At 39.6% G+C, this 22,746-nt stretch overlaps 1 protein-coding gene across 1 annotated transcript in view; it reads left to right on the forward strand.

Moving 5' to 3' along the window:
* The window catches only part of LOC129102063 (astrotactin-2-like), a 238,733-nt gene that overhangs the window by 66,838 nt on the left and 149,149 nt on the right, over nt 1-22,746 (forward strand). The window contains 2 exon segments of the mRNA XM_054612005.1: nt 645-1,074; nt 21,187-21,339. Of these exon segments, the coding sequence (XP_054467980.1) occupies nt 645-1,074; nt 21,187-21,339 (583 nt within the window).

The raw sequence follows: 22,746 nt of genomic DNA on the forward strand, positions 1-22,746 counted from the left end.
GAAGACATAGAATTGAACAGATTTTTTCCTTTCAGATATACTCACACTTTCCAAGCATTCTTATCAATGTCAATTGTGTGTATGCAAATTTGTGAATAGGAGCTGTATAAAATAAACAGAACTGAAATTCAAAATATATGTAGAAACATATTTTTATTGTGACATGAAAACCTGCATTCACCTAAATTAGTTTTAGGTGTTGCACACAGTGTAAGACTTTGAAAAACTCTGCTCTATGAAGACAAGTCTACCAGGTTGGCCTCATTTTTCACGATTTTTCCCTTTTTAATATATCAAATAGTTTGCTGTATATCACCCGGTGCACTTGTCTGTAGCTGAAGCACAAATTAGTTAGTCTATTAAGGACCTTGTTAGCTACCTCATGTTGTTTTGAGAGCTCACTCATTGAAATGGTGATTGCCAGTCCTCATTCAATCGGTGGCAAATGGTGCTACTGCCATTCAACCCATTGTAAGTGACAGAGGAGCAGCGATTTTCATTAGAGGTGTATTAAATCTTTTCTTTTGTGCTGTGCTGTGCTACATAAAATAACAGCCTAACAAGCGAATTGTGAACATCAGTGTTGTCATCCATGTGTCATTCCCTCACATCCTCTTTCTTTCTTTTCTCTTGCCTTTATTCAGGGAGGCCTCATTGCCCTCCTCCTTCTAATTCTCCTCTTCACCCTGGTCCTGTACACCCGTCACCGATGGTGCAAGCGCCGACGAATCCCCCAGAAGAGTGCCAGCACCGAGGCCACCCATGAGATCCACTACATCCCCTCTGTTCTTCTTGGACCACACGGCCGTGACAGCTACCGGGGCTCCCGAAGCACACACCAGCACGGGAGCTCGGTGATCGGCATGCCCATTCGGGAAACCCCCATTCTTGACGATTACGACTGTGATGAGGAGGACCCGGGCGGACACTCGCTTAACTCCACGCCCAACCAGCTCCACGTCAAGCTGAACGATGGGAAGGTCCAGGAGGACTACGGAGTTAACATTGGCATCGGAGGGCACGCAGACATCATGTGCAAGGAAAACGAGATCAAGCATAATTTTGAAAAACGAGGTAGGTTAAATACCTTTCCCTTGAAAATCAATTAAGTATTCTGGCAAACAATAGCTGTAAGCATAATGGAGATCGATTATGTAATAGCTGTGAGATTAACAGCACAATGATGGTTTTGTCTCTATCATGTCTTCATCATTCAAGAGCAGCATGCACTCAAATAATTTGAGTTGTCACAGACAATCTGTTGTGCTCAGTGGTAGTTTTGAGAGCATGATTTGTACATCCGCGGAGGCGCTCAGTGCCAGCTCCCCAGATGGCCGAGCCTGGACAGTTCACTTTGGCTCTGGCCATGCCGACCATGTTCTCGATAGGACAGCATGTCCTTCTTACATTTAGTCAAAATTTAGCAGGTGTGTATGACTCATGCCATTACATCATGCTGGTAATGATAAGAATCCTGTATTTTCAATGAGCATGAACTATATTTCCTTCTTAAACTACATCAACGGTGAACCTATACCCGCTCAGTTAACATAGCCGTCGGCTCTCTGTGTGTCGAGCAGTAATGTTATGCAGTGCAATGTAATTTAATGTTATGTCTAAAGGTCAAGTGACAAGGGCCATCGGTCTGGTCGATTAGATGCTGAGGTGTGTCGGTGGGTGGCCCGTTGACCCTTGCTAAACACAGTCAGGGGGCTGCACTTCAAGCGAGGACAACAATTCTATTTAGCCATTAATAACAATACTGGAAGTGATGCTTTAAACAAATTCTGCTGTAGAGATCCCAAACAAGTTATCCAAACATTGTAATCTAAGGCAATGTAGCATTTGCTCACATGATATCCGTTTGAATTTAAGGTGCTCCTCTGTGAAGCACAACTTTAATAATTGAAGGGTGCTGACTGAGTTGGAGGGTGCTGTGGTTATTCATGTATTACTGAATTATGCATGGGAGAAGTTTGAGGAAATGCCCTCTCGCTCCCATAGTATTTATCACCTAACATAACCAGATTCACACAAGCTTTTTTTTGCGTCTGACTGGGTGCTTACTAACTGAAAATAGGCTAGAAAGGATAACCACTGATTGTATTTTGTTCATTAATTAACTTTTTTTTGGCATAATGCTGATTAATATTTGAGATACTGAAATAAATGATGTACTTACAGCTCAACAACAGAGAAAGCTGAGATGTTTTTTATTATTAACAATGTTTGGATGGAGGATAACGATGGATAGAGTAATAACAAAAGTTTAGCTTTTTTTTTTTTATTACTGTTATTTTCCTTTTCAAACAAACCTTAAGGTTAACATAGCCATAGTCCCTGACCTGACCCATAGCTGAAAATGATTCTAAAGATCAAATTTGCATTCCAACCATGATGAAACCTTAAGGCCTGAATATCTTATGTTCAGCCCTTATTTAACAATTTAACAGAAGATTATGAAAGAAGGTGAAGGGATAGAGGTTCATTTCTGCTGTTCCCAAGTGGAAAGTAAAAATGTTGGGATAGCCACTGGGAAAAGAGAAGTGAGGCAGAGTTTAAACAAGTCAAGGCTCTTACAATATGAGCCTGTCTCTTGAGCTAATCAACAAAAAATGCCATTATTAAAAATAACAAAAAGGTGACAGTTGTCCCACAAAGGCTCTGAGAAGAGAACCAAGCAAACTGGTTTTAAGTACTGAGACTAAATGTACTTTTATTAATTTACATAAAAAATAATCAACAGAGACACCATGTTCCAATTCCAGGGTCAAATTATAGGTGAAGTAAGCAGTATCAACTGCATTACATCACACTAGGACACTTTTTTTTTTAATCAAATACAGCTCTTGACACATCTGTCTACGAATCTCATAAACAAGCTGTCATTTTCCAGAAGTTAGTCACACAAACCTTTTAATTTGATGCCTCTTCCTTCCCGTCTGTACCGTGCATAAAGTGGCGACATTTGAATACAAGGGCGATTAACTTCTGTCCCACCTGTTCTATGATGCTCGGCATCCGAAAAGTCTCCAAATACCAGTCATCCTTTATCCATCTGTCCTTGCTGACAGATAACCCCATTTAACTGAACTCAATTGTATTATCCCCAGGGATTATGGCTATGCCTCACAGGGTTGTGCATGGCATTGGCTTTTGTTACACCGACAACCAAACAAATGAGGCCTGTCAATTTCATTATTCAGCAATTCCCATGGCTTTGGGAATGCATTTGGGCAGCGTGGACAGTGTAAATCAGGTGAAGGAAAACCTTACCGGCACGCTGAAAATCATGTTCTGTGATGAGAGCTCAGGGACCAGTTATCAGCATCAGACTGCCATCATCACAGATACCTCTCGCTCTCAGTTTACAGTGCACAGCAGTAAGCTGCATCTTATGCTGCCAACCCATATGTGAAGCTTCTGTTGTTAAAGGAGCAAATTATACATATCATGTGCTTGGAGTCGTACATACAAGCAATGTTTTTCTTATTGGATTTTGTGAGACTGTGTTGGGTGGATTTGGACCCTCCAGTGGGCTCTGGGGAAAGCCCCCCCCCCTTAAATATGAAGAACTTAGTGCTCTTGTAGGGGCTGCACGGTGGTGTAGTGGTTAGCACTGTCGCCTCACAGCAAGAGGGGCCGGGGTTCAATTTCCGGGCCAGACAACCTTCTGTGTGGAGTTTGCATGTTCTCCCTGTGTCAGCGTGGGTTCTCTCCGGGTTCTCCGGCTTCCTCCCACAGTCCAAACACATGCAGGTTAGGTTAATTGATGACTCTGAAATTGCCCGTAAGTGTGAATGTGAGCGTGAATGGCTGTCTGTCTCTATGTGTCAGCCCTGTGATAGGCTGGCAACCTGTCCTCGGTGAACCCTGCCTTCGCCCATTGACAGCTGGGATCGGCTCCAGCACCCCCGCGACCCTTAACTGGGATAAGCGGTTACGGAAGATGGATGGAAAGTGCTCTTGTAAAGAAGTTTGTGCTCTAGCAATGGTTGAATGTAACTGAGTAAATTTAGACTACTGCACTTAAGTACCATTTTGAAGCACTTGTGCTTTACTTGAGATATTATATTTTATAAAACTTTATATTTCTACTCCACTACAGCACAAAGTAAATATTGTAAGTTTAACTTCAATACGTTAATTGACAATGTTAGTTCTTAGCAAATTCAGATTCTTAATACAAAATATATATCAAGCAATAAACTATGATGTATTATTGAGTATCATAGCCTAATTATTTAGTATATAAAGCAGTCAGAATTAGCTCCACCGTTACCACCTGCAATATTAAAGTGATGACCAAATGAATTGATCAATAAATATAATCCAATAATAGAAACATGATATATTTAAAATTGGCCATTCTGCACAATGAGTTTAGTTTTGGTGATTTTAGTAGATTTTGACTCTAATACTTTTGTATGTTTACTAAGTAACATTTTGAATGCAGGCTTATACACTACGTATTTTTACACTCGTACAAATAATTGAATCATAAACACAATGGGTGTATAAATATGAATGGTGATTTCGGGGTTTATGTTTCAAGACGGATCAGATGCACTGCCGACAACGCTGCAGATTGTGCACTGAGGACAGTCCGTCCCAGACAGTCATGCCGGGAACAGGGGACTCCATGACTCCCCACACAATGAGAGGGCACAGCGTGCTCTTCACACACGTCCCCAGAAAGCAGCAGAATCCGGGGAAGGGCTACTTTAAGCTGACATTGCCCGAGTAGAACTAGAGCCGGTTGCTGTGCAGGGCTCTGGAGGAATATCTCAGGAAGAGGGCCAGCCAGCCCATGCATTATATAAATATATTTTTTCACAATAAAACTATGCAGAAATAATTTAACAGATGGGCTGCCCTATTAGCAGGTGCCATGGTAGCATTGGGTCTAAAATATTTCCCAAACAATGCTTTTTGCTTTGACACCAAATCGGAAACCTAATACTTTCATACACTATATTAACCTTGCCCTAAATATCTAATTGAACAGCTGCTAATGCGTGTGAATTTTTGTTTTGAGCAATACTTTCCTCGTCAGCAGATGCTGGCGACGGCTTCATACTCGTACTTGTTGGTCTGAAGCACAATATTTCAAAAGGTTGATTTTAAACACATGCAGTAACTACCACTACCTCTGTGTAGTGATCTTTTATGGTCTACTTTGATTGCTCATGTTTTTCAGAGGTAGTTGTATTTGCTTTCGAGGTCTAGTTTGGGATTGACACACATAAAGCTGATGTCCCTTCTTGCTGCCAATATTAGTACATTTTAACATACAACTATGGATTTTGTGCAGATATTGAATTAAAAAAAAAATACATCTTAATTGCAATGAGTTTTGATGTCAGCTTGTGGACTCGGAAGATTCCTAGAATATGATACTGTACCTCTCACAGCAACTGTTGGCACATTTCTTGCGTTCCCTGTCTTATGGTTGTGAGAACAGGGATTCTGAGAACAGAGGGTATTTCTATCCTTGCAGACCTTGAATAATGTATCCTCACTTTTACCTGAATAAACTGAGAATATTGTAATAATCACCAAATGGCATCTTCTAGTTTATACACTCACAAATAATGGGGCCATATTGCTATTATAGTGTCTTGTCAGCCACAACCACCACAACAAATAAAAAAATCTATCGTGCTCTATCGTGAGCAATAATCAAGCAAAGCATTTGGTCACATGGCCCACTTACTATTCAACTTCTGTTGTTTATTTCCTTCATTAAAATCATAGAAACAAAGTTCGATGGCTGTTTGCCCAAGGCTATTTCTAACAATTCTTCGATGAAAATTCATGACGTTGAGCTTCAACATGCATATTTGTATAAATTTCAGTTTATATGCTCTAGAGTCTCCAGGATCTCCTAGTAGAGCTGTACAAATTGGATGGATAAAATTGGATGACATTTATAACTGCATGGGATTTTTACTTTACTGGAAAAAGATTTTGCCAAAATTGTGGGCAATGTAACAGTGTCTTTTGTCCCAGAGACCACAGACCGAATCACAGCGGCGGGGACCAGATCGAATGGCAGATGGTGATATACAACTAATGCTGCTATTGCATTGTTCTGGAAAGTCAAAACATCCTCTCTGTGGGGTTAAATAGCCCGAGGCCTCAGCATCAACATGTCTGTCTGGGGAAAAAAAACACATAGAGACTGTATTTGCCAACACAGTGCTGAGGGTGTTTTAGCTGGGGCCATTGAACTGGTTCTCACATTAATACCAAGCAATCCATCCAATTCCCATGTAGAATGACTCTCATCAGCTTTGTCTAACACACATTCTAAGGCGAGGTGCAGAGTTCATCTATGACAACTGACACAAATGTTTTTCTTCCCCTGCTGACACTAGTGTTTCTCACTTATGTAAAAGTAATAGAGACAGCGATCAATGTCACTTTACTCTCTGATTGAATGCACTAACTGGAAGAACAACTTGCAGGTCTATGTACTTGAACTTAGAATATCTGCATTCATTTAAACTACTACCGTATTTTCCGCACTATAGGGCGCACTGGATTATAAGGCGCACTGTCAATGAATGGTCTATTTTCGATCTTTTTTCATATATAAGGCGCACCGGACTATAAGGCGCATTAAGCGAAACAAAACAGTCAGTCAGTCAAACTTCCTCCACTTCCGTACCATTGATTCATTAACGTTGAATTCTCTCGCAGCTGCTCTATTCCCATGTTCTCCTGCGTGACTGACAGCCTTGAGTTTGAAGTCCGCGTCGTAAGCGTGTCTCTTGACAGGTGCCATTTTGGGGTCCTTATACACACAAACTGTAATATTATGGTGAAGCACAGTATGTATTACTCCGCGACGCTCCTGACTACGGTAGCCGTAATGCTGCAAGCGGTGCGGCTTTGTAGTTTACCAAAGTCGTACTAAAACATGTTGACAGAGCGCCGTGTACCACACAAAATCGCTTCGAGGTCAGTAAGCACAACCAGAATTAATCCATATATAAGGCGCTCCGGATTATAAGGCGCACTGTCGTTTTTTGAGAAAATTAAAGGCTTTTAAGTGCGCCTTATAGTGCGGAAAATACGGTAATTTAGTTGAATGTGGATTTTTCACATTCGTTTTGTAGTTGAGACGTTAATTAGTAATTTTGTTTTATCACAACAACTTCAATAACGTTTTGTCATACTGACAAATTATCCTATCTCCAGGAGTCAATTGTAACACTGGTAATTAAGTATTAGACTTTTACAATGTAATATATCTGATGAGTTGAACCAACTGATCCAACAAATGGCCATAGATATTATTGAAGCATTATGATCCTTCTTTTGAAAGCACAAGGGTTGCTATAAAAAGCTTTAGGGTCATACTGCAGAAAATGAAAAAGGCATGGCTTGTAAATTAAGAATTTCTCCTATAGTTAAGCATTTCAATATACCATAAGGCTTTCCTATTGTGTGTCATATTCCTTTCAGTAAAATGATCTGTAAAGACCGCTGAATGCAATTACTGGGTATTTGTTTTATATTGTAAACACAGATAAAGCCTAGGGAGCCAAATATAACCCACTGAGGATCTGCTGTAAAACACTTAGATTTTACAACCTTGATTGAGTAAAACATGCAACTACATATTGCTTAAAAATAGACAAAAGAGAGACATGCAGTTTGACAAACATCCCATGCTATTACAGCGTTTTTTCCCTCCCTCTGTGGAGCCACTCGACACAAGCTGAACAAAAAGCATACATTTCCCTCCTGACTCCAAGTTTTTCCCCAGTTCCCCTTACAACTACGGAACCAGGGAGGGAACGTCTTACATGAATTTGCCTAAATTATGTTAAACAACAAACACAGAGCAAAGATGTCAGTGGTATCCAAGACTTCCTCAGTGTCCGTGTGGAAAATAAGGTCATAGCCGGGAGGAATTATCAAGTTACCTAGGACCGTGTCCCTTTGCAGACATAACTATGAGGAAAGATCAAAAATGCTGACGACTCTAGATCTACAGTGGTAATGATGTATTGAATTGAAAGAAGTTAAGAATTACATAAAAAAATTAAAAATAAAGATTGTTATTTCATCCCCAAGACCACTGTCATTACCAAGCTTAGTGGGTGTTTACTGAGCTCTAATTGAACCCAAGACTGGAGAGTAATAATCCAGTGTCAAGCTTCAGATCGCTAATGTTACATCATTGATGAGGAATGGCTGCCAGCTTGGCGCACTGAAGCTAGCTGTGGGTAATGTTTTGATTAATACTGAATCAGGCTTGTCATCCTTCCCAATGATAAATTGAGGGGAGTTAATTACAAAGACTTCCCATTCTTCCTATTGCCCCATCTGCGGAAAGCATTTAAGTTGTGTGTTGTCAGTGGGGGCAATTTAGTGAGATGAATAAGATGATTTAAAGATACACATGCGCGGCATATGTACGAGTGCAGACAAACAACGCTGCGTGATCGAGATCGAGCTTGTAGGCTGGTCGTTAGAATGTTTTCCTAAGATAAACTAAGGTAATAAATACAATGAATTTGGCATTTTTTAAGCAGTTTATCATACAATTCTGGCCTGTGCCCATTTCAGTGTGAAAACAGACGCTGACAGTTTCATCAATCATGGCCTCAGCAATCTCTAGTGCATTGTGTTTGTCAGTAAGTTTCAAAGGAGCACAATGAGCAAACCCCTCTATGCACAGCACAGCAGCTGATGAGATGATTTGAAGCAGAAAAGACTAGAATAAAAGAAAGAGGGAAAAAAGAACGAGTCCAGGTATAGTGACTCATCTGGTCTTTGTCAGAGACGGAGAAAAACAAAGCATGCCAGTAGAAATGGGTTTGTAAGCTCCAAGGCCATGCAAGATCAATATTATGTGGGGCGATCGCATGCCAACTCATGAGCCATCTTTATGAGGCTGTTTTGAAATATGGTTTTGGCTGCTCACCCACATGTAATGGTCAATATATCCCGCAATGTTCCTGAGTTCATTAAAATTAATATGCGACTTATTCACACAGTTCGAAGAGATGGTGTAAGAATAAAAAGAAAAGACTCATAGGGACCATCATGTTTGGACCCCTAAAGGATTTATGGGGTCTTTTCTGTTAGTATGACTAAAATGTGAGGAATGAAGTTGATTTTACCAAATTATTTTTTGCCATCATAAAAACAAGACAATTTAAATCTTACAGGTTCAATATGTGCGTGCCTTAAATTGCCAATCCACCTTTCCTTTTTTTGGGTTGTTTAGGGTAGAATCCCGACTGCAGCTGTACTCCTCAGCCTGCCTTTGGTCAATACGCAATTGTCTGAAAAATACTGTTGCTTGCAGCGTATTAAATTAACTGAATTGTTTCTGGGTGTGATGAATTATCTCGGTGTGTGATAAATTGGCAACCTAACGTAATTATATTTGCATAATGTCTTTTCTGCTTCATTTCCGCTCCCACATTGCCGGAAATGTTCCCAGTAACACCAGGATCTGGAAATCATTTTGAATATTTATTCTTCTCTTTGGAATCTGTCAAAAGTTTAATAAAGTTTGACTTTAAAGACATTCATTAGAGTGGTACCGTGCTGACAAAACTTAGAAGAGTCACAATGATCATAAATAGAAAATCCAAATCATACAGCAATTAAGCACCTTTTTAAATGTGAGTGATTTTCAAGCAAAAAGGAGGATGAGGAGGGGGATATATTTTGATATTTTAAGTCTTCATCCTAGGTCATAGTCATTACCTCTATAATATCCAAAAGCCAGAAAAAAACAGAATACAGTACATACCCCTTTTAGATACCTTGTATTATAATAAGGTGATGATAAATGCTTCACCACTTCACCCATCTTTACAGGTGGTGTCAGTAGTTAAAAAGGCCCTATTATGCTATTTTCCAGGTGCATATTTTTATCTCAAGTTACAGTTTCAACATGTTTACATGCGTTAATGCTCATAATCCTCCTTGTTTTTCTCATCCTGGCTGTCCTGCAGCACCTCTTATCACCCTCTCGCTAAAATGTTCCGTTGTAGCGCTTGCTCCTCCCTCCAGAAAGCAAAGTATGCCCTGATTGGTCAGCCAGCCCGCCCTCTTGTGATTGGTCAACGTTTCACATTTCAAAAAACTCTTTCTCTTTCTCTGGAGCTTCAGCTCCGTCTGTCTCTTTCGTTGTTTGAAGGCGGGCCAAACTAGCCGGAGAGTTTAACGTGACTTCTGTAACATTACGTAACATGACCTCATAAAGTTACAGAAGTGAAGGAGAGAGTTCAATCGAGCCATTTCAGGCAGCTCAGGAGCTTCTGAGGGGGAGGGTAACTCCTTTTAGGCGTGGACTTCAGGTTTTACACTCTACGGACCTTTTACATGTAAAAAAATATATATAACACACTAAAGAAGAGGGAAAAAGTGGAAAAGCTTAATAGGGCCACTTTAAGCTAAATCCATGTGCTGCGGAAGATGACTTTCAGTCATGAATCTATCTCACTTGTCCACGGAGTCCAGTCTGATCACTGTGGCTAAGATTTCCAAGCGCTCCATGCAGCTGCACATACAAGCTGTGTCCCAATCCAGCGGCTGCAGCCTTCGGAGGAACCAGCCTTCGCGGTCTACGTCGGCCGGGTCCTTTGAATACTGAGACCGAGCGGTCCCTGAAATGAGACGGTCTGGTCCACAAATTATTTCCTATTTACGTCACCAGCATTTCGCGCCCCCACCCTTTTGCTGCTCCCGTCTCCTAGCAACCAGCTGCGGTTGTCATAAAAGAGTACAAAAAAGTTAAAATATTAAAATGGACAAGCTGCTGTAAATAGCGCAGCGGCTCCCGGTAGCTTCAGCTGGTTAGTTAATAGCGTCACGTAACTTAACCGATCATTTTAACATAAGTGTAATCTGATCAGGTCCCTTGTTTTTAGTTTTGACACTTGTATCTGTAAATATTCACTTGAGTTAAAACCCAATAATTATATTTAAATGTGAATTCTCCTGTTGCTGGTCCACTAGTCGCCATGTCGATAAAAAAATAAAAATCTACTTCACCGGCACGCAATGCATCTTGGGATATGTTGGGCCGCGAAGGATCCATCAGTTTTATCCTCCGAATCTGGGAAAAGTAGGCTGCATTTGTCGGCCGCATTAGAAGGAGTCGACGAAATGGGACAGCCCTGTCGCGGCCGCTGTGACGTAATCGGTCTACAAATGCACCCTCCGAAGGATGCAGCCGCTGGATTGGGACACAGCTACAGACAGATGTGGAAGAAAGGCAACACTGAAAGAATTTGCTTCAGAAACAAGTTATAAATTGAATAAATACCTGCCATTCTTTCAAGCTGCATTCTGAGGGTTTCCCAAGGGCACAGCTAGATTTTTGCCATTTGAGCAGAGCCCATTAGGTCAGAGTGAGCACTGGGAAATGTGTAAGGAGGGTGACTCACCAAAGTGTATGTGTATGATGATTGTCATACTCTACAACTACTCACACATATGAAAACAATCTTGCTTCTGATCATGGAAAAGGAGCTTGGGGGAAAAACTCCCATGGCTCAAGACAAACTGCTGAAATGGTACCAAGGTTCAGTGTCAGTTCTCAGTATTTGACAGGTTGCAGAGTTAATTCGATTTTTAAAAAGCCTATTGTGAGATTTTTAAGATCAGACTTGAAACATGGTCAGCCACCCAGAGGATGCGTTGTTGACCGTGGTCAAAAATGCCTCCCGGTAATGGTTGATTGGTTGTCAAAGGATGTCCCTGTGGAAGATAACCTTCTTCTCTCTCTCTGTTTCTGTAACTCAGCATACTTAAAATGCATGCATGTGTGTGGTGTTTGTGTCTGTATGGAATAGATTTTCCATGCAATGTTTGCAGATTGTACCGGCCAACTTACAAAGCCATTTAACTAACATGCTGATTTAAGATATCTAATTGAAGAAATCAGGCTTTGTGCATGATGCTTCCCTTATTTTTTGGGGATTGTGGAAAAGTCATGTCAAATATTTAAAAACACTTTGTTTGAATGTTGCTTTCACCATTTACACATCACCTTCACCACTTTATTTGCCTTGCCGTCGTCTTTAGCACAATATTGTCTACAGACTTCTGAGTATGTGTTTCCAGCCAGGAATAGGCTGCTTGTCATTGTTACTTATTTAAAAAAAATCCATACCATCCATTGTGAGTCACCATCTTCTACAATTTCCCAACAGATGAATGTATTTAAAAAAAATACATAAAAAATATTGTGTTTATGATTATTATGGGGATCTCATTCTTAAACCTTATGATCTGGTTGTATTTGTCATGGTCAGTCAGGAGCTTCTGCCTGTCTGGAGAAGCTGGAGGTCAGAGCTTGGCCTGCAATGTTCAGCTGGCATGGGGAGACACATCCATATTTTATTCTGGCCCATGGCAAGAGCCAAGCTATAGATAGCACTTTATTCTTGCTCCTCTGCAAACAGCAGATGCCTTAAATATACAAGGAGAGGCAGAAGCTAGCAGAAAGGAGAAGCGTCTGACAAAATGAGACATTGCATGCTTTCCAATGGCTGGGAATAACCAGGTTTGAAACTGTAAAGAGTGAGGGAGTTTCTGTTTGTTCCTTCTGTTTTTCTAAGTCCGCCAGATGTTTTTAACTCACAATATAATTTCATATTGAAGTGACTTGGCAATCGCCATAGGATTAAAATGCATTACCACACATGCCTTTCTTCCTATGTTTGAAAAAAAAAAATGTCAAACATGTATTTTCTTCCATTTTGGTGTATCCATCTTCTTTCATGCCAATAACTGTGCAAATGCTTTCAGCATATAGTCCCTTTGATTTTTATCTCAGTACATTTTTTGGGATTAAAGCTCTCTTCCTGATTTTGCTTTCCATGGTGGTACTTTATTTGCTTATCCATGGATTTAAATATATTCAACGCCACATGATAAAAAATACATTTTCAAATGATGATTCCATTGTATTTTATTATCTCTACTTCTTACTGTATGTTGAGTCTCATTCTTTTTTAATCTATGTGATCACTTTCTTTACCAAATTATTTGTTCCCTGTCCCTCTTTTCGTATTTTTAGCTCATGCCCCTTTGCCCGCTCTACCTCCTCTTTATCCCTCCTGGCTCTCTCATCTGCATTTCATTCCAAACATCATCTCCTTTCTCTTTGCTTCAACACCCATGGCATCCATTGTCTACCCATCTCTTTCTCACACTTCTCTTGCTCAGTCTCTTTCTCTCTCGGCCATTCTCCAGTCATCTGTGGATCCCTTGTCTACTCTGACACTTTCGTCTTTTTTTTGTCTTCTTTGTATCTGCCTAACCTCTTACTCTCTTCTGGTGTACCTGTCACACATCCAGAAGCAGTGCTGTCAAAGCTTTCCCAGAAAGCTTGAATGGACTGCTCTCATTGAAACAATGGCAAATTTAATATATCACAGAAGGAATCAGAGCTGGTATGAACCCCTGTTTCCTTTCCACTGATCTCCTCTGCACTAATTTGCTTCCCAAGCTGTGAGGGCGAGGAGGTAAAACAAAAGAAGAGAGATGTGACTATAATGTGTGTTTGTGTGTGTGTGTGTGTGTGTGTGTGTGTGTGTGTGTGTGTGTGTGTGTGTGTGTGTGTGTGTGTGTGTGTGTGTGTGTGTGTGTGTGTGTGTGTGTGTGTGTGTGTATATGAGTCCACATGCATGTGTGCGTGTTGACATGTGTTGGAGGTACAGGCAAAGAAAAGACATGAGGCAGAGAGCAATAAAAGGAAATACAATAAAAAAACAGAAATCTGCAGGAATTTAATATATCAGGATCTCTTTCCTTTTTCCTTCCAGCAGATTTGCTCCAAATTAAAACAGCAGGGGTTTGCAGGGTCCAAAGATCTTCAGAAATCTTCCCACCATATTGTGGCTACATCTGCTACTGTGTATATGAATGCTGTTGTGCTGCCAGGCAGGATGGCTTTGAATAGGAAAAGTCCATAACTGAGTCGTAACTGTTAAAACATGTATGTCAAGAAGTGGCATTCAATTTGCATCATATGCATAAGTAATAGCACAGAATTTCTTTTCAAATTTGTCATTTTTTATTTAGTTAAAATTTCCAAGGTGTTGCTGTTTAAAACGGTATATATTTTAAAAAGTCACTTATTAGGGCTGGGCGATACTTACATTTCCTTACAATGAATAATCAAATTGTTTTATTATTTTAAACAAGTATTCCAACCAAATTAATGATCACAAAGATTCTATTTTTTAGGCCATTTTAAGGGTTGAGGCAACATCTTCAAGGTCTTGGTCAATACCTTGTCCCCTAAAACAGGCAGGCTAGCATGAAGGGCTTGACATGGAATGGATTTTACAGAGTTTACTACTACTATATATGTATGTATGTATGTATGTGGATTCAGAGCACTCTAATCCATCTTCCAAGCTGCATTGCAAGCTGTATCACCATTTGCCTTAGGGTCCGGGGCATTATTGAAGACCCTGAACATTTTGCCTAGTGTCTCGCTGACTTTCAGCAAAGAAGGAATATCCTCTTGAGCCTAAGAGAAATAAGGGTCAAGCACTATTTATGGACAGAGAGTCATGGTCAAAGGTCTCAGTTTCTGACAGACAGTAATTCCCATAGGCTGTATCAGCGATTTGGTAGGAGCCAGCCTAGTCATGTCTATTTGGCTTTTTGGAGTAGCAAGTCCTTCAGTGTATTTTTGTGCTGACAGAACAACTGTTGCCCTTCCTGGTGCTGAATATCATTTTCTGTGAAGGTACAAGCATCAGATACAGGCATCATTATATCCATTTTTTGTCGGCATACCCAGAAATATATTTTTAGAAACCTCTGCTTCTGCAAATTAGTGCTTTACCAGTGAATCCTCCAAAGGGGATACTTGTATAGGTACATCAATGCATTGCTTCCTCCTCTGTGATTGTGATAACTTATATCATATCATCCACATCTAGTTGTATTGTTGTTATTGTATCAGTACAAGTTGAAAGCAATAGTGGTGTCAGTATATTTAACTAATAAATCAAACGGATTTGATATTCACAACTGTTAGGTATACTTGGAAATTGAATTGCACTGGGGGAACTATTTTTGCTAACTCAGTCAGCTGTCGTCTCGTCAGCTAGACTGACAATTTGAGCTTTATCATCCTACCCACATTTTTTTCTTGTTTTTCGTTGTCTGCCTCCTCTTTTCATTATCAAGTAAATATATTTCACCAATCAAACTTAAAGGGCAATGTCAAGCACTTGTCAAATCTGTCAAAATTGTACTGGTCGATTGCCATAAGCTTGCAGGTGAAATGAATACCCAATACTGTAAGGTGCTGTTTTATTAACTTGTTATAACTTAGTAATGCTGATATGGAAAGTCTGCTTTAAAACCAGCAGACTTAGGCAGTGCTTCTGTTCATCATGCAGGCATGTGGCCTTCACAGCATAGTCCCCATTGGTTGGTGGACTACTGTTTTGAAGCCTCGAGTTTGGCATATTGACTGTCGCCATCTTGGTTTTTGGCAGTTGTTTCTCTTGAACTAGAAGTGACATAAGAGGGTTGAGCTTATTACAACTGAATGCTGAGTACGGCATTTTTAGGTTACCAAAATGTTTCTTTTATGTCAACTTTTATAAACTGAAAACACTGTTAAAGGGTTAAAGTTGTAAGACAGAAATGCAGACAACACCCAGATGGGATAATGCTGTAGCAGCGACCTGTCAATCACAAGGTAGGGATACCCTAAATGTACCCTGCTTTATCGTCTATTTCACTCTAACTGGGACCATAATCTACTACCTGAACGTCACGCTGTATTAAAGAAGTATTAAATCAAGTGAGAAGTAGGGTCCTTTTATTATACTTCTATACAATCCAACCTCGTTCTGCATTCAGAGTTGCCCACTTATATATATATATATATATATATATATTATATATTATTGTGTTCTCTGAGTATATTATCTAACTTCAAGTTATTATTATTTATTTTTTCCACTGTTTGTTTCCATGGCACTTTTTATACTGCGGTAAAGTCCATGAAAAGATAAAAAAGGGATTGGAGTCCACTTTATGTACAGCTCTGAAAGCAATGTACTCCATGGGCATTTACATACACAAAAAACAAACACATGCATATACATAGACGCTTTAACAGAAGCGTGCATAAACAAGAGCCAGTGTGTGGTGTGCGGTCCAACAAAAAAATGAAATTGAGTAGGGTTATCTTCCTTTGCTGGGCACTGTGAGACCACCATGAATAAGTTGACTGAGGCAGCATGCTGTTGACATCCACTGCTTATGAGACACTGTGAACAGACGATAAGGGAGCAACTGCAGATAAGCGAGATGAAAAGGAGAAAATAAAGCCAACAAATGTCAGAATAAAAAATCCTGGTAGCGGTGTCTGCTTCTGACAGATGTGAGAATGGGGAATAACAGCAAAATAGTGAGAGACCTATGGGGAAACAAAGGTGGACACATTTTTGTGTCTTGTCTTCATGACTAATGAAGGTCTTACAATATCGTACCAACTATTGTTTTTGATTAGTGATAACATGGAGGACCATCTTGTTGGTGATTACATGGAATTATTGCTCCAAATTTGAATATTTGCCCAAAAACATGTGCCGGATTTACAGGATCACTATGCACTTAATGCTGCAAGAACATTTCCATCATGTTGTTTATGTATTTTAAGTTGGTTGATATTTAAGGTGTTTGTGTGTGTGTGTTTATGGGGAAGACAAAAACACGGGCTAAACTTCAGCAAAAGGGTCGTGACAACCTTAAGAGACAAATTGCATTACTTTCAAGGAGACTGTGGCTCTAGGCACATCTGCTTGCTCTAGCATCTCTTCTTTCCTGGAAATGGAACAAAGAAAGAGAGATAAAGAGAGTTCCAGGAGGCCATGAAATATGTATGCAAGCAGTTAACCTCAAACATGTTGTCACACACTCTCCTCAGTCATGGCGGGTCAAAGCTTAAGTGCCACCTGCTTTGACCCTTGTTGTTTGTTTGCTAACTCCAAGTACCTGAATAGGCCAAGCACTTCCATAAATGCCCAAAGGGAATGGAGCTCCCTTAACCATTACTTAGTACTATAGTTGTCTATTCCCTTACCTTTCAAGGTTTTCGCCTTGTGTATTGACACTACAGCTGAAGTGAAAGTCTGTTGGATCATAAAAAGCAAAATAAATGTGGTCAGGTGATTGTGTGTAAGCCCATACCTGTATTCACTTTTTAAGACACATGTGGCTATTCCCAACGGACTAAGCTGCCCCACCATAGCATTTAAATGTGATTTGTTTCTCAGAGCATATTCACACTAAATGTATACACATGAAGAGGGAAGGAGAAGAGGCTTTTTCCTACTACTAGACACACTTTATAAGACAAATGTTTCCTGACCTCCAATGTAAAGGCCTTGAATTATTCTCCATCTTACATTATACAATACCATGGACCAAAACAAGCATGATTGTCAAAATATATAGGCCATTACTGGGATCAAACTATTTGGGATTAGTTTCTAGGGCAACAACCCAACACTGTATTTCTTTGAATTTCATCAAATATGCTTAAAATGCTTATTACGCATTCTCAAACTAAATGTAATGTCTGATGACCAGAGTAATGCATACCAGTCCTTTATACATATTCAACATTTGTTTCCATGGATAAATTAAAGTGCGCCCATTCCATTGTCTTCTTTGTCATGCTGTTTATCACATGTTCCCAATGAACAGTATAAAAGCTTTTACATTAAGCTTTTGCTATCTTTTTTATACTCTTCGCGGGTTTCTCCTCGTAGCAAATTGACATTCTCAAAGTTCTCCCATTATCTCAGATTGAATGGCCCAGGTGCAGCTTGGATAATAGTAGCGCTATTTATAATTTACAGGTCCTGTCCTTAAGTTTGTCAGTAGACGAGATGTGGGATCATCAGCCAGTGCAAGCAAAGACTGAGTTGATCCACATCCAGCAGAGCCGAAGCTCAGTAATGTTTAATATTCTAAATCTTATATTTTCTGCAATGTCTTATTTATGTTAATGTTAATATTCACTTATCTTAGAATTCTATTTATTATTATATTCAATAAATACTGTTTGTTTATACCTCATTCAGCCCTGTATAGGTCTGCCTATTCTTAGACTGACAGGTGGAGCATACTGTTTTAAAGGAGGGAGGATTGTAGTGGGAGCATGCACTTATGTGGATCTTACAGTGGTGTGAAACACTGACTTGGGCTTGGTTTGTTTTGAAGAAAACAGTGAGGGTAGGAACTCCTTTGCAAGTTGGAGCCAGAAAATGTCGGGAATTCTTGTATTAGTATCCGTGTCATGTGTTCAAAAGCGTTTCTTCAGCACAAGGCAGATCCCACTCGCAGGCAAGGTTTGGTGCACACATGCTTTAGTTTACAACAACATTGCCAGAGGCAACAGCTATAGTAGCTGCGTCAGCATCACAGTCAGTATGCAACAACTCTTTTTTTCCTGTTTTTTAGTCAAATCACTTTTGTTATCCTTTATTACATTTCTACTATTAATGGTATTTATTGGCTTCAGTGCTCAGAACAACAACACACTATAAGTGTATCAAAGCTTGTGTCTCCAAGTCCACAATTTGGATATCTCTGCAGTTGATGATTGATTGAAGGCAGCCGGACAGTAAATTAATCAGTTATCATGATTAAAAGCTAGACGCAGCAAGCAGTGAGCTATTAAATGAGCAACATATCAATGAGGCTAGGGTGGCCAGTGATTTCTGTCCCACAGCTTACACTGAATTTGAAGCCACTGGCCATTTAGCAGCAGTGGGATGTATCAGTAGTGGCAGTTACTCAAATGTGCAAAACAATAATTGCCTCTAGTTTACTAATAGAAAGTAAATTAGAGTTAATTTTCCATGGGATCACACCAGCCGCGATCCCACATCAGGTCAGAGCTGTACAGCGTCTTTTTGTGGATAGGGTTAAGATGGCAGCCATTAGGTTAAACATCAGATTGGTATAGTTGATAGGGTCAGGTACTCTGTGAATGCATATGTAAGTTTGTAGCTGTTGGATGTACAAAATAAACTTTTCAACATTGTGCCTAAGAATGAGCAGGTGTAATCATTTGCCAAAAGTTTCACCTTTGGTGACATACGTATACTCAAAAATAAAAACCCATCTCTTACGAAACAAATATATATGATCATCCTCTCAACACTCACTCAGACTTGCAGCAAGTATCTTCCTAAGCTACTGCTGTTTTCATTGCACTACATTCTGTACACTATTGGTTGGAGAGATCTTCACCGAGTCGATGCCCACTTGCTCAATAAACCATTTATTCAGCTGCTTGAGTGTGCTTGACTCCCATTAAGTATTTGTCTGTCTTCAGGGCACCTTGAATAGTGATAACACAGGGATTCAAAAATGTAACACGCTGTTATAATTGAAATATCTCCAGAAAGAACATATCAAGCTGTTTGGCTGTGGAGAAGTCTTGATGTCTAGAGAAAAAAAAGGGTGGGGTAAAAAAATGTTGTTCTTCCTGACTCCCTCCTCATCATGTATTAATATGTTTTGACGAAACCTCTGGCCAGAGGCTGGGGTCCTGGTCACCAACTCATGTACAGTAGATATTTTACAGTGGATATTTATTTAAATAGAAAACAATGAACACAATTCCTATTTACCATGTGTTTTGTTCAATGCTACTTGAAGGTTGTGTGTTATTGTGCTGCATAAGGATAAATGGATGACTAAACATACTAACATCCAAACAGAAGAACTAAAACATAAAGCCATATAGCTGGGTGGTTTTATTTTTAAAGCCAGGCCACATGTGTCTCGGACTGAGGATATGATGGTCAAAATAAAAGAGATAAGGATTTGCCCTTTTGTTGGAGGTATATTCAAGGACCAAACAACTTTAAAGTCTTTTATTAATCTTAATTGATGCAAAAACATCTTTGACCAGAGGGCAGAAGCCAACATCTGTCCCTGAAATGAGGCCATGGTCACTTTGCATAATCTCTTGCACCTGCTTACGGGAACCTATTACCGCAGACATGCCAACTACAATTCCCTGTTTGACATCACCATTATAGATGTCTAACCACAAATGATTTTGAAGAACTATGTATCATCGCAAGAATAATATTTGTTTTGAAGCGCACTGCAACACCTCTGTTATGTTAGCATTTATAATATCAAAAACAATGTGAATACTCCTGCTTCTTCACTTTCAGCCTTGCACTCTTCATCTTCCTCTTCCCCTGCTCTCGCAAGCTCATTAGAATGCACGACGAGCACCCACTGGGAGCAACACATCACCATTATTCATGGAAAGAGTACACCTCAGAGCAAGACTGACAGATCAAAAGACGTTGATGATAGGTGGGGATAGTGGTGATTGGGGTGATAAATGGCCCCATCCTTTGGAGATTGGTATACTTATACCAAGTTTGGGGACAAAGCTATTTTCACAGTTTTATGATCCGTTGTCTGTTTTGGTCCACAGTTTTCTAACCCTATACTTTCAGCACATTCTTCTTGCAGCCCCAATACAGTGCAGACCAATCACAACTCCTTACTATTTACAGATTTACTGTCACACTTTAATTGAATCAACACTTCAAAAGCCATTTAAAAGAAAGCAGCACCTATTAAGAGAGGATATAGATGCTAGTTGAATATCACGATATCCACATGTTTTGACCTGTTGGTTTATGTCAGACTCAATATTCTCTACTCAGATTTGTCTCTTTGGTGGTATAAATTAATTAACCAGAAAATATTCAGACATGTCACAGGTCTGCCAATTTCCTGTCCTTTCTTTTGGCAATTTTCTACTGAAGGAAAACTACCCCACCCCCCTTATTCCTTTATTCACAGCCAGTTGTTTTTCAATCATCCAGACTGAGCATTGAGCATTGAGGCAATATTGAATTGATGGAATCAATTTAAGGCCAGAATAAAATAGAATAGAATAAATAACACTCCCGCTGCTTTTTTTATTTTTACAGTTTAGTGACTCATGATGCATGTCATACTCTAATCTCTTATATTTCAAATAAAGAAAAAAAAGTTTGCCTTTATGCATTTGTGTATGTATTTTTCCTATATCTTGTATGTTGGTCAGTATTTGCAAAATGATTTTCACTCTAAAGCCTTATGACATGCCTGCCATTTTTACTTTGGATCTCTTTTCCATAGCCATCGACCCAAATACGGAGTCAGTAGAGGATTTGATGCAGAGGTTCCAGGACAGTTTCCGTGTTCCCAACACACCAACAGACATGTCTCACTACCAGCATGTCATTCACAGCTCATCCACGGGCCGCCGGAGGGTCCCCAGCCACACCAGAGGTAGGACAAATAAGTCACACAAAAAACAAAAAAAAGTTTTGTTGGCACAATGTTACAGACTTTGCTAACTAGATGATTCATAAAAGGTGCACATTTCTCTTTCATTTTACTATGCATACTGAACAATGTTTGCTGACTTTTGGTGCTTCTGTGGAACTTATTTTATGGTTTTGGGCAGGGATATTTGCACTTTTGATGAATGCATACATTCATTGGCCAGCGTATAATGGGAAGTAAGCCTGAGGCCACATGTTTGAGCTCCGCTCTACCTTAAGATATGTGTAAATTGAAGAGCTTTTTCTTTCTGCCAAGTACCATATCAGCCTTTAACCATTATTTGTGTTAGGGAGGCTATTAGGGTGTCACAGCTTGTTCACTGAAAATCACTTTGTGAGTCACTTTTTTATAAAAAACAACTGGAAAACCAGATTTCATCTTCTTTACATAACTGCCTCATATTATTCAAAGAATAGCATTGTTGATTGGTGATGCATTAGACGGTCCAGGTGGCAATTGATTTCCATTTATTTCGATGCATTCATTTCAGTATAACAGACAACACACATTTATGGGCAATTTAGATGTTCCATTTCGGTTGACTTGCATAAGTTTGTAATGAGGGAGGAAACACATGCAAATACAGAAAAAATTGAACCCACCACTCAATTATTTGAATGTTTGACCTCTCGCTGACTGTGTTAACCACTGGGCCAGCGTGCTGCCCTGGATAACTGCTTTGAGGACAATGTCACATTTCAATTTCACAACTTATTTCCTCCAAGTAAATGTGACTTAACATTCCATTTCCCATTTGATCTGTGAAATGTATTAATATGTAGATTTTCTTTTTCATTACATCATGAAACTGATGTAGACACCAGATATAGCCTGTGGCGCATGAGGGATACTGTAAAACGTGACTTTAATAAGAGTCTTTGTTAGTGAACATTTAACCATTTGCATATTCATCGTGGGTCCCCATAGACCTGTATTTAACCTTTTGTATAGGCTTACATTTATCTGCACTAATACAAATACAAAATATCTTCAATAGAATCATTAGATGTATTTAAAATAGAAAAAAATATATTTGTCATAGCACTTTTGAAAAGGGGCCCTCTCCATACACTTCGGTAATCTTTGTTTACACGTTTTATTTGAATGACTTTCCGTTTACTCCGTTGGCTTTCTGTTTCATTAAAGATCAATTCGGAGCACAGTTTTCCACTGGCACAATTTTTTTTATGTGACACATTGGCAACACCAGCCTCTGCCACTTCAATAAATTGAGCTCATTACTAGGAACATTCCCAATCATTTTCATCAGACATGTAGCCTGTGTCACTGGTCATATCGTTATGACCAGTGAGACATTAACACGGAAAATGAGACATTAACCATGATGAG

The sequence above is a fragment of the Anoplopoma fimbria genome, chromosome 14 (assembly GCF_027596085.1).
Source record: "Anoplopoma fimbria isolate UVic2021 breed Golden Eagle Sablefish chromosome 14, Afim_UVic_2022, whole genome shotgun sequence".
NCBI lineage: Eukaryota > Metazoa > Chordata > Actinopteri > Perciformes > Anoplopomatidae > Anoplopoma > Anoplopoma fimbria.